Source organism: Petaurus breviceps, unplaced genomic scaffold (genome assembly GCF_028583685.1).
Source record: "Petaurus breviceps papuanus isolate PSGF00001 unplaced genomic scaffold, PetGlider_PUasm1.0 140, whole genome shotgun sequence".
NCBI classification, from domain to species: domain Eukaryota; kingdom Metazoa; phylum Chordata; class Mammalia; order Diprotodontia; family Petauridae; genus Petaurus; species Petaurus breviceps.
The window spans coordinates 304,823-322,563 of record NW_027185698.1 but is presented as its reverse complement, the minus strand read 5'-3'; the positions used below and the strand labels follow the sequence as shown (position 1 = coordinate 322,563).

General features: G+C 33.9%; 1 protein-coding gene across 3 annotated transcripts in view; it reads right to left on the bottom strand.

Annotated features, from left to right (window-relative positions):
- The window catches only part of PDS5A (PDS5 cohesin associated factor A), a 171,430-nt gene that overhangs the window by 44,704 nt on the left and 108,985 nt on the right, over positions 1–17,741 (bottom strand). For all 3 annotated transcript variants that reach the window (XM_069068169.1, XM_069068179.1, XM_069068186.1), the window contains 4 exons: positions 16,262–16,310; positions 15,842–15,981; positions 9,689–9,804; positions 7,019–7,124 (listed from right to left, as the gene is read on the bottom strand). In XM_069068169.1, the coding sequence (XP_068924270.1) occupies positions 7,019–7,124; positions 9,689–9,804; positions 15,842–15,981; positions 16,262–16,310 (411 nt within the window). The remainder of the gene's footprint in view (positions 1–7,018; positions 7,125–9,688; positions 9,805–15,841; positions 15,982–16,261; positions 16,311–17,741) is intronic.

Here is a 17,741-nt window from a genome sequence, read left to right as displayed (position 1 = left end):
TGCAATGTAGAAACTTGAATGAATACAGTAACTTCTTGATTTCCACATCTGTGTCTCTTTTGCTTAGCACATTATCTGCCTTGCACAGAGTAAGCACTTAACAAATCCTGCTTCTTTATCACCAATGTTACCACCACCATCATCACCACTACCACCCAAGTAAACACCCATGTAGTATTACAGAGTGCTGGACATGAAATGAGTATATGTGCTGCCTCTTGACAGGAGCTGAGTAACCACAGGATAAGTAATTCAACTTACCTTCATCTTAGGTGAATTATTTGTTAAATGGGGATAAAACCAGCAGAACCAACCTCCCAGAATTGTTTTGAAATACAAATGAGTTAAATATGAGTAAAGTCCTTTACAAATATTAAAGCACAATTTATGTGCCAGTTACCTTTAACTCTTAATCTGGTATTAAACTTTTAAATATTTAAATTAATTCAAGAACAGTAAAATGCCACTGGATGTCTAATTAGCTACATAGAAAAGAGTAGAGTTTGAAAAACCTGCTGATGATTAAATTTAGGAAAGGATTAGTTATTCAACAAAGGAATTTGGAAAACTGGTTGGTATTTAAACAATAAATAGATTTCGGCCCAATTCTTATACTAGCTACATTAATGAATTTCAGTGGGATGATACAATTAAGCATTTAAACAAAAAACTATGAAAAATAGAGGATGAAATAATGGATTCATCTCAACTGTGTAGTATTATTACCAACCAATCCTCCCCATTCAGCAAAGAGAATTATAAGAAACAAAACAGATTTATTTAACTACATTAAAAAACTGAAGTTTTGCTCAGTTTTAAATTTTGCACAACAAATCAGCATAAGCAAAAGAAAAAACTTGGCATCTAAAATACCTAAGGAACTGTTTAAAAAAAAACAATCAAAGTTTCTCTCGCCCAATATATAATAAAGCATCAAAAGAGAAAGAGAGGGGGGGCTAGGTGGCTCAACGAGTAAGAGCACCAGCCCCAGTGTCAAGATGACCAGGGGATCAAATCTGGGCTCAGATACTTAGCACCACACCCATAAATAACTGGCCGTGTAACTTTGAACAAGTTACTTAACCCTGATTGCTTATGAAAAAAAAAAGAGAGAAGAGTTAATTTCTAAATGCTGAAATAAATAGTTGATTTAAGATGCTGAGCTTCATAAATAATCAAAGTGACATCAAGTCAAACAACTTTAAGTTACCACTTCACATCTCTCAACCAGGCAGAAATGAATAAAAGCAATAAATCTCAACCCTGAAATAGTAACAATTGGCTGCTGATTGAACAGAAAACTTTTGGAATATTTTTGACCAATAATTTCTTTATTGCCTGAAGGTATTAATGAAACAAAAAAATAAATGTGGCACCAGCTCCAGAGAGGCCTTCAGAACTAAGCAAGGCTTCAGAACTTTGGGAGTCTAAAGAAGTAGCCTTTCTGAGGAAAATTTTTTCTTAGATCTGTTCCAAGATTTTTACAGCACTAATACAAACAAACCAACCCGGAAAATATCTAAATGTCCTAACAAAGGGAGAATAGTTTAAAAAAAAATTGTGGTATCTTGTTGTGATGTTAGGTATAATATAATAAAGATTACTGAGTGTGAGGAATATCAAGAAAGCTGGAAATTCCTTTATGAAGTAATGAATACAAAGTGAAAAAAGCAGAACAAGAAAAGAATTAAAAACACATGAATTTCAACCAAACTAGAATGGACAAAAAGAATCCTGATAGAAACTTATGAATTGAAAGAAAAGCTCTGACATTTTACATGCTCAAAATAATTTCAAATCATCATAAAGTTAGTTTAATTATATTTATATTCATGATTATGCTTTAAGTCATAAAGGCACTGCTAAAACAATAGATCCCACATTAACTACAGATAAGAATTATGAATATGAACATTATTATGAATAGCTTCCCCTTCTAATATTACTTTAATAAACTTTCCTATGCTAAAAACAGCTTTTAATTAAATATATTTTACACAACTTCACTGCTGCATATGTATACATCTTGTCACTGAAGACAGTGGTCATTATGGACCATAAGAGATCATTTAGCCCAACTCTGCCTGAAAACAACTGCTCTAGGCATTATGCAATTATCTTCCCAAACAAATTATAAACTCCTAAAGTGGACTGACCATATCTTTCATAAATTTCTGAGCAGCTAATCTGGCATACTGTGAATCATCAGACACTTAATAAAGAGCAAAAAGTTTTTCAGTTTCCCAATCACCATCTCACCACAAATAACCCTGGGATGAGTTAATTACTTGTCATTCTTGTTGAGAGTCAATGAGAGGAGATAGGGAACAGGTGGTCCCTTCTGAAAAAGCCTAACTATCAAACTATCTGGAAAAGAAAAGTAAGTGTGGGAACTTTTACAGTCATCGATGTAAAAAACTTCAAGTAGCTGACCAAAAGGTCTGTAAATGTAAGTCCTGATTTTTACAAGTAATGATAGCCTTTTCAGAATTGGCTGATATTGGGAGAAAACTGAGTGATGGTGAAACATAGTGAAGTCTGGACACCTGCTTTTTTTTTCTATTCTTCTCTAGGATTTCTTACAACAAAGTGTTATTGTTTTATTTCTGCTGCCTCAAAAATAACTTTTTTTCTATCAGCCACAGGAATAAAAATTAAGCATTTCTGCTGCCCCATGAAGTATATAATATTTTTGAAGATATTCAGCTATCTTCTTGATATATGATAGGTGCATAATGTAAGTTAGTTCATAGGCTTCAGGTGCATGTACATCACCATTTATGTGTTTTACTGACTAAATTATATATCTACTTCAAGTTCCTACAAATATAGAAAAGATAAAAATTTTAAAAAAGCAACCTTGGTACAAAAGATCTCTTCTTCAAGGCTATAACCACCTAGAGGGCAAGGAACAACTTATTCATCTCTGTGGCTTTCAAGATGCCTTACACACTCGTAAGTGCTTAATAAAAATTAAAATTTTGCAAATCAAAAATAAAACCAAACAAACTAAAAAAACAAAAACAAAAACCAAGGCCAACTTTTAAAAAGCTGTACAAAAATTTTAAAAATATTCTAAAAAGTTGACTTATTTGAGAGGACGTACTACAAAATTAACTGGAGGGTGTTACAGAATCAGTGAATAAATTTCACTAACTAAGCAATGATTTAGGGTTAGATGAATAAGTATATATTATACATATGAATATATAATATATATGAATATATAATATATAATGTATAATATATAAATATATATATTTGGCACAAAGTAGGAACTTAAATATTGATAAATTTGGAAAAATGGGACAAGAAATTAGAAATAAGCTATTGGGTTAAAATGTATTCATAAAATATTCGTCCTTATAATATTAAAATATAATTTTTGAGATTCTGACTAATCAAATATTTCAAATTATTATCTTTCAACAACATACCAAATTATAACATTGAAGGGCGTAAAAAGGCCTGAAATCCTAGATTCCTTTAGGATTAAATGGAGTCAAAGGGAAAACTAAATTAAAATTGAGCAGAAAACCTGAAAAGAAGTCTTTCATATACATTCAATACATTTACTAGATAGTACCATGACCTTGGTAATTGTGAAAAACACTGATAAAAATGTGCTTTACTATCAAAAAAAGTTGGTGATCTTATGAAATCATTTACTTTTATACCTTCTATTTCTAGTCACTATTCTGAATATCCTTTTTACCCATGATGCAGCACCAAATCCTAGACAATTTGCCAACCTCTTGTCACACCTCCTAAAATCACCCAACAAACCAAAACTGGTTTAAGTGACCCCACCCAAAGAGTAGCCAGTCATTAATGGTTAGATATCAATCTGGAAGGAATTTTAGTGGAAGGCCCCAGGAATTAATGCTGGCCACCATGCTGCTTTACATTTTTGGACAGTGACTTAAGTAAAGACAAAGATAGACTAGTTATCACTCTTGCAGATGTCACAAAGCGGGGAGGGTTTACCTAATATAATTACTACCTAAACATAAACATAACCAAGTAGTAAAAAAAAATCTTAGAGTAGGTTAGAATGCAGGGCCAAATAAAATTAGATGAGTTTTAAAGGTTTACTTAAGAAGTTATCTAAAAATACATGATGAAAGAGGCATGGCAATACAGAAGTTTTGTTGTATGAAAAATATGTGGGGAGGAGGGGGTAGTGAACTACACATTCATGATAGGTCAAGTTCACCATAGATTGATAAGAAACAACAACAAAAAAAAGGTAACACACTATTTGACTATTAAGTATAGCAATACATCCAGAACAAGAGAGCTTGCTGCACTTTGCCCTAACAGGTCTCATCTAGGATGTAGATATTATAGTTTGGGAAGGACAATGTCCAGGAAGACAGTCGGGATAGTGAGAGGGTTGGATACTATACCATACAAAGATGTGCTGAAAAAACTAGGATATTTCCTTTGGAGAATAAAAAAGTCTTTACAGAATACATGCTGAACATCTCTAACCATCTGAATGACTGTTACTTCTATAGATAAACATCTTAATCATCATGCAAACCCATAGAATACCCCATCCCTGATAAGGAGAAAAAGAATACAGTTTGCCAACTGGAGAATGGCTGAGCAAATTGCAGTATATGGATGAAAAGAAATATTATTGTGTCTTAAGAAATTAGAAAAGGGATGGAATCAGAAAAACCTTGGAGGACTTGTATGGATGGATGCAGAGTGATATGAGTAGAAAAAGAAGACCAATTTTTTTGATTACATAATGTAAAGGAAAACAACTCTGAAAGAAATAAGAGTGCTGATCAATGCAATGACCAGTCATGATTCTGGAAGACAGTTCCTATCACCTGGCAGAGAGATGCAGAATGAGATATACATTTAAACACATGACATGTATACTTTTGGTGTATATATAAACACCAAATGTATTTTTTTTTTTTTGCTTAACCATACTTATTTATTATGCGAGGGCTTTTCCATGGTGTTGTGAGGAGAATTAGGGAGGGAACAGGAAGAGGGGAGAGACAATAATATGAAAGAGAAAAGAAAGAATGGAAATATCAATGAAACAGAAATGTCAAAGAAATATTTTAAAATACAGAAGAGAGCAGAAAGGTAGTTGGGAAGGAGACAAAGCAGAGCTGAGTTAGAACTACTATTTCAAATTTAATATATACTTTAAAAACCTAGTTGTGTATGAACAGATTCATGGTGTCACATAAAAAAGAGAAATATGTGAAGGTACCTCAACAACCAGATTCTCCTGGGGAAGGGGGGGTGCTATGGAAGTGGAATAAAATGTATATGTCAGATTTTAAAATATTATAATTAGTTTTGCTAAATGGCTTTTACTCTTTTTTATTCTTGGGCATATGGTTCTCTGGAGAGAGTCTATTATGAAATATAATGGGTCTATTATGAAATATGGGTTATATAAAAACAAGATATCAATAAAATGTATTTTTCAAATAAAAAAAGAATCTTGGACAGTGGAGTCACTGGTAACTTAAGATATGGAATATATAGTATTCATGTTGAAAAGCTGTGTTCCACATACTTTATAAACCTACAATTCCAACAATCATCTATCACTTGTACAAGTCTCATATTTACAAATAACAAATAGACATTTCTGCAGTTATACCTATGCTATCATTGGTATAAAGAACTCCTAGTTAAGGAAACTCTTCCGTTTCTGCAAGCAGCAACACAAAAAACACACACACACACACAAAAAAAAAAAACCACTTGCCCAGGATAACAAAATCAGTATGTGGCAGATATGAGACAAAGACACTATGATGTGCACTTGGATATCTGATAACTTAAAACTCAATTTGTCCAAAACCAAACTCATTACCTTCCCCACTCCCCAACTACCTCTTATAGTTTCTCCTCCAATATTTCAATAGTGTTTTTTGGTGTAGTAAAGAGTGCCGAATATGGAGTGAGTCAGGAGACCTAGGTCTGACCATTGCCTTAAACCATTATGAGTTATGAAATCACAAGTAAGTTTCCTAATTTATAAAATGGAAATGATAATAACTTAGCACCCGCCTCAAAAAATTGTTGAGAGGAAAGCTCTCACTACATCTTAAGTCACTATAAAAAGAAGTTGTTATCTTACAAAGTACCTAGGTTTAAAATCTTATTTTATTTGCATACTCTCCCTTTCTATTGTATTTCTTGTATGTCTACAAATTCTGCCTGTTTTTTCCTTTGAAATGTTTCTCATGCCTCTCACAATCCCCTTATTGCTGTGACCACCTTAATGAAGGCCTACATCATTTTATACAGAGGTTATTGCCACAGTTGCCTAACTACACTTTCTGCCTCCACTTTCTCTGCACTCTTTGCCAATTTACACATCACTGATAAATTACCCTTAATAAAAAACCATCATTCCTTGACTAGGAATTATTCAAAAGCATTCTATCTGGTGCCTTCAGGCTCTAAGTCCAAATGCCTGAGCATTGCACAGAAGATAGTACAGAAGTAATGGCTTTCTTTCCTATTAATCCCTAATAACAAACCTTTCCTCCTGACAGACTGGTCTCCTCACTTTCTAAAACAAGTAACGTTCATTCTCACACCTAATCTTTCTGTAGCTAGAATTAATTTTTTCTATTGATTAAACTTTTATTTGTTCTTTAAGACTGGACTTGTCATATGTTCTCCATCAAGACCTGCTGATCATTTGAACTATGATCTGCCAATTCTTTGATTTTGTTTGGTATTTACTGACTAGTCAAATACTATTACTGGCATTTATATTTCCCATGTGTTTATCCTTTACTTCTAACCATTCTTATATTTCCAATTAACTTGGAAGCAGAGACCAGGCTTTAAATTTACTTTAAATCACCTATGGCAACAAACAGAACTTTTGCTACTTGGAATAAACACTATATAGATGCCTGCCAATATTACTGGTTTATAGCATCTCTTCAATATGAAATAATGAATTTGATTCTACTATGACTGTTACGAAGGATAGGAACAAAATTCATAATAAAGATACCTTAAGTAGTTCAAGTCCTGCACGAATGGCTGTATCTGGACTCACACCCTCCTCTTCATCATCAGCAGTCCCCTCTATTGACTTGTTCATCAGCTTCACTAATGCACTATCAAAGAAGAAAGTCCAGATTAGTTGCAAGTACCCTAAAACACTGAAGATAAAGTATTTAACAATCCAAATTTTAGGCAGATTTTTTTTTGGAGGGGGGAAAGCTAATTGGGGTTAAGTGGCTTGCCCAAGTTCACACAGATAGTTAAGTGTCAAGTGTCTGGGGCTAAATTTGAACTCAGGTCCTTCTGACTTCAGGATTGGTGTTCTATTCACTGAGCCACCTAGTTGCCCCATTTTAGGCAGATTTTTAAAAAATTTGTAAGAGCAAAAATCAGTCTTTTTCATTTAAACAGCCTGTAAATTTTACAAAATAATCTGTGCCAGCAAATACTCAATAGATTCTTTTTTTTTTTTTAAGCAATTGGGGTTAAGTAACTTGCTCAAGGTTACACGGCCAGTTATTTCTGGGTGTGGTGCTGAGTATCTGAACCCGGGATTCAATCTCTAGGTCATCCCGACACTGGAGCCAGTGCTCTTACTCGCTGTGCTACCTGGCTGCCCCATCAATAGATTCTTAAAACTATATTTTTAACTAAATTAAAAACTAGAGGAAATTGTATTTTATAATACTTTGGGTATTTAAATTATGGTGATTAATTTCCTTTCATTTGCTTAGCTTTGTGAACTTTTTTTTTCAATTCTATAGTAAAATGTCCTAATTGTATATTTCTTGTCACTATTTAATTGATGAAAGGCAAGTTAATCTTTATAAAAAATGCAAAATAGTGAACAAATTTTTCTTTTAAATGTATAACTAACTAGGCATACACAAATAATTATATTCCAATTTACCTTGGAAAAAATTTTCAGATAATTTTTAACTGAATGGTTGCTTATAAAATTGATCTACTATTAAAAAAAAGATACTTTTAATTAAAATTCAGCAATTTTTAATTCACTTTTTTTTAAAAATGAAGGTTGTTTTCAATCTTATCAGTTGTTTCTTGATAGTTCTTATTTAATGAAGATATCATTTCCTCTTTGCTTATTTAATTGGTTTTGCTTTCCATTTAAATTAAGCAAACTATATTTCTATCATAATTGCTGACTTTTTGGACCAAGTCTCTTTTTAGAGAATGTTAGAATTAGCTGCTATCAGTAGATTAAAAAGAAGGTCTCAGCTCACAACATGGCCTTTAGAGATAGTCCCAAACTTTATTTATTCTCATGCAAGGTCCCATTAGACATAACTGACTAGTACTCTCATGGGTAGCATTCTAGAACTTTTTCTTCAAGTTCCTGAATCACCTATATTTTGTTAGTGTCCTTTAGATCAATTCACTGGACAGAAGTTTGGAAAGGTAACCCAATTGACCTTTATTGTGACTGATGATCAGAAACTGCAAGGAGGAGATCTGCAGTTATGGGTTAGCAGACATTCCAAAGCAATGGGCTAAATGAGTAGAAATGAGGTTTGGAAGCTTAAAAAAGAAGTTCTCATTATTTATATGCTGGGAGCCCTCAAAATATGAGGAAGCCTGGCTACTGAATCTGAAGACCTGGGCTTGAGACATGGCTCTGAGACCACAGGTGAATTATTTTGTCTTTTGAGTCTCAACAGCCTCATGTGCAAAAGAAGGATGATAAAACTGTACACTGACTTCAAAACTTTACAAAGTTGTTTTGTAAACTTTAAAAACCTAAAGTTATGGGGCAGCCAGGTGGAGCAGTGAGTAGAGCGCCGGCCCTGGAGTCAGGAGGACCCTAGTTCAGTGCCAGGCTCAGACACTTAACACACACGGACAAAAACTAGCCGTGTAACCTCGGGCAAGTGACTTAACCCCAACTGCCCTCCAAAAAAAAAAATACTGGAGTAATATCAGTTGTAGGAACTGATGTCATTGAGAATGCTGATGGGTAAATTAAAGATTAGGGAACATGTATTTAAGCCATGCTTTGATAATTATTTCAACATAAAAACACAAGGCAGTCTCTAAGAGCTCTTCCAACTGAATGCTTCAGAGTTATACTGAAAACTAAAATCAGATTAAAAGAAAAAAAAGCTTTCGTTTTTTTTTGACTAAAGGAAAAAAAAAATTCATGGTTTGTCTCCTAACCAGAGAGCCTCTGGCTTAAAATAAAAATTAAAAGGAAAATGAAATAATATGACTCAAAATCATTTAGAGAAATGTTAACTTAGCTATAGTCCAATTTTTTAAATGAGAATTTCCCTGATGAAAGTGAACTTTGACTAAAATCAGAACTACAGAGTCAGGAGTCCCTGAGTTCAAATCCGGCCTCAGACACTTAACACAAAAACTAGCCGTGCAACTTTGGGCAAGTCACTTAACCCCAAATGCCCTCCAAAAAGCAAAAAAAATAAAATAAAGTAAAATCAGAACTACATCTAGGGAGATATCTTCCTCAAGTAGTCCACAAATTCTGGTTAGGCCCATATAAAAGAGTACTACTCTGTATTAAAGAGATGTCCACATTTTTAATTCAGAAGGGAAACGGAACTTTTCTGTTTAGTTTTTTAAAGGGGCACAGTATGTCCACAGCTGGCCACTTACTGCAGAACAGAATATTTATAGATTAACAACATATATCCTAGTTTACCTGATGGCTTCTGAGTCAATGTGCACAGGTGCAATTCTTTCCAAAAGAAATTTGACCATTTCAAGGAAAGGATTAGTTGGCTGCTTAGGGTTTGCAAGTTTCCGAGCTATTTCTCTCTGTTAAAAGGAAAACAGTCATGTCACAAACATAGAACCAAATAAGAACTTACCCTATACATCAAAACTTACCCTACACATCATGTCTATAATTCACATTCAGCAATTATACACTCTATGTAGAGTAAGTCCTTTACTAAATTTTTACTCTGACATGTATGTCACCATGGCTGGAGGTAAACATGGCAGGGGTCTTAAAAAAGGTTTACCTACTATGATCAAAATTAAAAGTCCAATAATTTCCTTAGAAGTATAGGCACTACAGTTGAATAAATGTAGGAAAAATTATTATTTGCATATGGCTTGTCCTTTTTCTAAAATTTTTGCAACTTAAAATAAACAACTAAGGTTTTAAAGTCAAATCAGGCCACGTATGGCTGGCTGCTCAAGATACCAGTGTTTTAAAATTTTGTTTTGTTTATAACTATGGAATCGATATAATTCTTATGTTGTTCTAAAGAACATGTGTTTGTACATAAAACATATTTCAAACAGTTATAATAAAAAATAAGAACCATTTTTACTATTGAAACTAGACAAAAGAAATCATGCAATTTGGAATAAACATGTCTAGTATTGTTTTGGAAATCAAGCAGTTTAAAAGCATACAAGGCTCTGATTTTACTGTATCCCTAATAAACCATGTCTCCTAACTCCTAGCCTCATGTTATTATTATGACTTTTTAAATATTTATTTATTATATATTAATTAATATTATAATATATTATTATAGAATAAATATTATGTGTTACTATTAATTAATATAATATTATATATTTATATATTCTTTTATGTGATAGTTAACATACTGAATTTATGCACTAGCTCTTATAAAGTCAGTGGATATATATATGTACATAATCTTTTTTCTCAAGGAGTGTATAATCTATTTCATTTTTTAGAATACAACCATTAACATCAAACAACAAAAGATATTTCACTTCTTTAAACAAAATTCTACAAACCGAATATATGAAATCTCTCCCCTCATATATTTCACCCTCTCCATTCTGATAAAACAAATACTTTCTAGAAATGATTCTCAACTTTTTTTTTTTTGGCAGAGGTGGGGTATAAAGGGATGCAAAGGTACTATGTACAAAAGAGGTTTTTTAGGAACCTGCATAATATGAAATCAAAGAACAGAATTGAATATAATGCTTCAGCTTTAGCTGAAGTCTTTCCATGAAAAATTTGCTTATTAAGATGGACTACCCTGTATAATCGATCATATCAACAACAAAACTAGTAGAAACCATATGATTATATCAATAGATGCAGAAAAAGCTTTTGACAAAATACAACACTGATTCCTATTAAAAACACTACAAAGTATAGGAATAGATGGAGTCTTCCTAAAAATCATCAGTAGCATCTATCTAAAACTATCAGCAAGTATTATATGTAATGGGGATAAGCTAGAAGCATTTCCAATAAGATTGGAGGTGAAACAAGGGTGAAACTATCACTCCTATTATTCAATTTCGTACTAGAAATGTTAGCTGTAGCAATAAGAGAAGAGAAAGAATTTGACAGAGTTAGATTAGGCAAAGAAGAGACTAAGCTATCACTTTTTGCAGATGATATGATGATATACTCAGAGAATCCTAGAGAATCAAGTAAAAAATTACTTCAGATAATAAATAAATATAGCAAAGCTGAAGGATATAAAAAAAACCCAAATAAATCCTTAGCATTCCCATATATTTCTAACAAAGCCCAACAGTAAGAAATAGAAAGAGAAATTCCACTTAAAGTTATTGTATACATTATAAAGTATTTGGGAATCTACCTGCCAAAACAAATCAGGAATTTATATGAACACAGTTACAAAACATTTTTCACACAAATAAAGTCAGATTTAAATAACTGGAAAAACATCAGTTGCTCCTGGTTAGGTTGAGCTAATATAATAAGACTGATAATTTTACCTAAATTAATTTACCTATCCAGTGCCATACCAATCAATCTACCAAAAAAACTATTTTATGGAGCTCGAAAAAATAGTAACAAAATTTATCTGGAAGAACAAAAGGTCAAGGGAATTAATGACAAGAAATGTTAGGGAAGATGGTCTAGCCATACCAGACTTTAAACTGTAAATAAAGAAGTAGTCATCAAAACTACGTGGTACTGGCTAAGGAACAGAGCAGTGGATAAGTGGAATAGATTAGGTACACAAAACACAGCAGTCAAATGACTATAGTAATTTATTGTCTGAAAAACCAGAAGGCTCTAGTTTCTGGGATAAGAACTCATTATTTGACAAAAACTGCAGGAAAAACTGGAAAACAGTATGGCAGAAACTGGGTATAGACCAATATCTTACACCATATACCAAAATAAAAGTCTAAATGGGTGCATGATCTAGAGATAAAGGCTGAGACTGTGAGCAATCTGGGAGAGCAAGGAATAGTCTACCTGTCAGATTTATGGAGAAAGGAAGAATGTATGACAAAATAAGAAATACAGAGCATTATGAAATGCAAAAATGGATAACTTTGATTACATTAAACTGAAAAGTTTTTGTACAAATAAAGTCAATGTAAAAATATTAGGAAAATTTTAGGAATTAGGAAAAAGATTAGGAAATTAATTAGAAAAAAATTAGGAAGATGAAAGTGGAAAATTGGGAAAGAATTTTTATAACCAGTACTGATAAAGGCCTCATTTCTAAAATATACAGAGAACTGAGTCAAATTTATAAGAATACAAGTCATCCCCCAATTGATAAATGGTCAAAGGATGTGAACAGGTAGTTTTCAGAGGAAGAAACTAAAGATATCTATAAGCATATGAAAAGATGCTCTAAATCACTATTAATTAAAGAAATGCAAATCAAAACAACTCTAAAGTACCACATCTCACCAGACTGGCTAAGATGACAGAACAGGAAAATGATAAATGTTGGAGAGAATGTGAAAAAATTGGAACCAACATTGTTGGTGGAGTTGTGAACTGATTCAAACATTCTGGAGAGCAATTTGGAACTGTGCCCAAAGGGCTATAAAAAAGTGCATACCCTTTGACCCAGCAATACCACTTCCAGGGCTGTATCCCAAAGCGATCATAAAAGGGGGAAAAGGACTCGTATGTACAAAAAAATTTATAGCAGTTCATTTTGTGGTAGCAAAGAATTGGAAATCAAGGAGATGCCCATCAATTGGGAAATGGCTAAACAAATTGTGATATATGAATATAATGGAATACTATTGTTCTATAAGAAATGAGGAGCAGATGGGCTTCATAATAACCTGGAGAGGCTTAAGTAAACTGATGGTGAGTGAGGAGAGCAGAACCAGGAGAACTCTGTACACAATTACAGACACATCATATCTGTGAGACTGGGCTCCTCTCAGCAATGCAAGGTTACAAGACAACTCCAAAAGACTCATGATGGAAAGGGATATCCACATCCAGAAAGAACTAGAGTCTGAATGCAGATTTAAGCAAACTACTTGCTTTCTCTCTTTTGTTTTGTTGCTTCTTTCTCGTTCATTCCATTGGCTATAACTCCTCTTTACAACTTGACTAATGTTTCATGTGAAGGTATGTATAGAACCTGTATCAGATTCCTTGCCACCATGGGGGGGGGGGGGTAGGGATTTGGAACTCAAGAAATTGTGAAAATTAATGTTGTAAACTAAAAGTAAATAAATAAATTTTTTTAAAAAGGTGGACTACCCTTATTTCCCATTAGGATACAAAAAAGATTTAAACTAAAGGAGAATGAGTATGCATTTGCATAGTTCCTACAGATTGGGATATGTGAAGGGACCAAGGGAATGTTCTCTTTTCCTAAGTCTCCTTGTACTAGTCTCCCTTAATTATTTCGTGTCTTTCTTTTTTTCCTTGGCTATAGCAGTAGAAGCACGGCTGGACTTTAAGTGAGACATCAGAGTTCAAATAGTACTGATGAGAACCGGGTATGTGGCATCAGGCAAACATATCTGAACTTTAATTACAATTCCAACTGGAGTTATAATAATATTCTACAGACAAAATAGGAGTGCTGGAAAACAGCTTATGGGAATAGGAAATATTATTATCTAATACTGAAGAGTGGTAATTGCCAAGAAACAGACTTGGAAAGTGGACAATATTTTAAGCATCAGAAAGGATAATCCAAGTACAAGAGGACGGGCAGACACTAGAGCTTTGATGGCAAAGTGAGCTACAGACACAGCAGTTTCAATGACTTCTTTTCCGTAAACATGAAGTTTAAAAGGAAACCCCAAATATAAGCACCAAATTTGCATCGCAGCCCTCTGTGTTTGCTATTGTTAACATCCTGACACACACTGGGCCCTTCCTACACAGAGTCTCCTGTGAGTCCTTGCTTTAAAGTATTTTCACTATAACAGTATTTGAGCGTCTGGCAACACATGTTCTTATTAACTTTGCTTTTATTATTGCATACTTGAGCATATACAGGAGGGTCACCCAATATGTCTGATGTGTTCCTTGAATTCTTTTGACATCAAAAAGATACCACTTTCACACACAAGGTGTCCAACAGTTCGTTATGCTTTGCTTTTGTGAAATACATGAGCAGCATATTTTCATTTTTCATCCTATATTTCTCTGATGCTATCATTTAAATTACTTCTTCATGATTCTTTAAATGCATTGTGTTAGCACCCTGCACCTGCTGACTGCCCTTTGAGTCACCCTCAAGGCAGCATGTAGTTGTAGATGTAACAGTAGACTTGGAGTCAGTAGGAACTGGATTCAAATCCAGTTTCATGCACTTAAAATCTGTTTGGCCCTAGGTAACTTGATTTAAATTCTCTGGGCTGGCCTAAGTTTCTTCATCTGGAAAATGATCTTGCTGTACCTCAAAGTTTTCTATAGTATGAGCAATAGCCCAACCCCTTTGCCCATGCAAGCTAGGCTGGTTTTATTTTAAAAGGTATTGAGACATTACTTGAGACTTGACTGGCTCAAAGGACTCAAGGTTCACGTTGTTGTCACTGCTTTTTCATCAGCCAAGTATACAAAGCAGCCCTGAGGAGTTCCAGGGGCTCTAGAGACTTGACTGGTGGATGGCTATGAGTAAGTCAGGCAAGCTTTGTTATGCTGATTCAGCTCAAGGTGGCCTGGATACCTATTCTTTTACAGTTAGAGTAAAGTCAATCTCTTTTCTGTTAACTGTTTGAAGACTCATAAGTGTCTAGTATTTAACCTAAATTACTAAGGTGCTTCCCTGAGTGCAGTTTAGCCTAGAACAACCTCAGTGTTCTCTTCCTCATCTAAATCTAAGATGGTGTGATATGAAGAATGCCCAGTGTGACAAAGTATATTTGCACATGCCTCTTGTTCCCTGTCTAGGACAGAATTAGAGAAAAATAGCACATAAACAACCTTGACCACGCATTTGTGTAGTGTAACTGGAGGAATATACGGTATTTAGGACACCAAAATGATAAATGTATCCAATCATAAATTTCTTCTTCTGATCCTTTTTCATTAATTAAAAAAGAATTTTAGGTACAAACTGGACTTCTGCTTTCCATTTGAATTTAGGATTTAGAAATGTGTAGATTACTGGCCTGCAGGCTGCAGGCTCCCCATACCTGGCCTAGACTATTGTAATAACATCTTCAGTGATTTGCCAGCCACAAGTCTTTAACTTCTCCAATACATATTACACACAGCTACCACGTAATGTTTATTAACTACAGATCTAATCATACCACTCTGGTATCCAATCTGAATGGTCAGAGGAAATTTCCTCGCCTAGAAGTTCCTTATACCAATAAACGCACAGGAACATTCCCTATCCACGACTTTGATGTGGGCAGCAAAACAGCCCATTCCATGCTCAAATCCACCCCTAGGACTTGGAAGCCTAGCATTTGTTTGAGTACCAGTGATGACAAGGGCTGCAGATTATGAAATGTAGTTAACTTCAATAACTAAAGAGCTATAAATGTGTGTTCACTGCAAGAAAATACCGTATATAAGCGTTCCTAAGAAACAAGCTTTTATGACTTACTCTAAGTAAAGTTAAAGGTAGAAACAAAATTGACTAACCACACAGACATCTGCCTGTTTGCATGAACATGTAGGGCTGATCAGTAGTTCTAACTGAGACCGAAGTTTTTCATCATCGCCGAGGACCTGATTGAATTTTTTCACAAAATCTTGTGCTTTTCCAGGGTCAGGCAAATTCTCTATAAAATCAAATAAAATTCAAATTCAGAATTAGTCACTATTGCAAGTTTGCAAACAAGCACCAATTTTAAAAAATACTCCCATATCCCTGGAACTGTATTGGTAATAAAATCATTTTAAAAAGCATTAGGTTTTTGCTTCTTTTTCTTAGACTGACAATCACCAACAAGGAATAGGTGAGTATTTATATGCCTTAAAAATTTACTATATGTTTTCAAATTAAATTAAATGTTATTAAACATATTGAATGGGATCTACCAAGTAAATAGAAATACTTACTTGCTATGGTCATCAGCTTTCCAAACATGGCAGAACTGTTAGCTTCTGACTGGAATAAAGCAAATAATCGGCTACATAATACACAATAGGTTTTCATGGGTAAAATAAATAACTCTATTTTGTTAATTCCTGGGAAAACAAAAGTGAATTTTACCCCAACTATCCCTGGGATAAAACATTAATATCAGTATATAGACTCTTAAATCATCCACTTATTATGAGAAAATTCCAAGTGATGAAATGGAAAAGAATATCGGTCACCTTATTTTGATGTGTTCTAATTAAATGCTTCCTAAAACACAATTTGTGGTAGCTAGATGACTCAGTGTGGATAGGGCACTGGGCCTGGACTTATAAAGACCTGAGTACAAATCCAGCCTCAGACATTTACTATCTGTGTGACCCTGGGAAAGTGACTTAAGTTCTTTCTGTCTTAATTAGCTGGAGAAGAAAATGGCAAGCTATTCCAGTATCTTTGCCAAGAAAAGCCCATGGACAGTGTGGGTCATAGGTTCATGCAAAGTTAGACACAACTAATGACTTAACAACAACAAAAAACACAATTACAGTGGAGAAACAATGAGAATAGATTATGATGGTAACACTCAGCACACTATGGAGATAGTTTTAGAAGAACAGAAAATGAAAAAATTAAGAAAAAGCAGTTAATTAACTTTCAAATGAAGGACATCTTAAAGAGAAAAAGCATTTAAACCATAAAATAGTTAACAAAGTTTATTGCTCAACAATGTGCTAGAGAAAACAATGCAACTCAATGGAAAGGAGAGTTTCTCTTTTCCTTCAGCAGCCTTATTAACATTCTACTTCTTATAATGTTTATCCTGCCCCCAAAATGCTATTTTGTTAATGTAAAGAAAAACATATATTGCTTTTAAAGTGTTTACATCATTATAATTGGAATCAGTTGCTTTTAGAGTATTTTCCTAATATATAAAAAACATCATCTGCTCTGTAGATACGGCACTTCAGTATATCGGATACAGTGCAACAAGGTGTTTATAACAACTGTTACAAGACACGAGAATAGGATCATGTATTTAGAGCTGGAAAGAACTGATAGCAGGCAACAAAAGAATAAACTAGCGCCCAAGAAAGGTCAAATATATGAAAGATATTATATATTATTCCTCCTCCTACACTCTACAACCCAAACTAACTGGTGCTCTTTGTTGTCAAAGGCAAATTCATTTATTTTCTACATTATTTTCAAGCAGAGTGTATTTTAATATTCGAAAAGAGGAAATTCGGGAACATTACATCTTTAGCTCTGCTAATCTAAATATCTGATTAGACAGAACACAGCATTTCTCTAAAAGAGTTTGTGCTGATTTAAGAAATATTATAGAAATCATAATGCTTGAAATATAAGACAGCATGGTAGAGTGGAAACAAGGATAGGTTTGGAGTCAAGGGACATGGGTTCATATCTTGGCTTTGCCACCAGTTATCTGTGTTATCT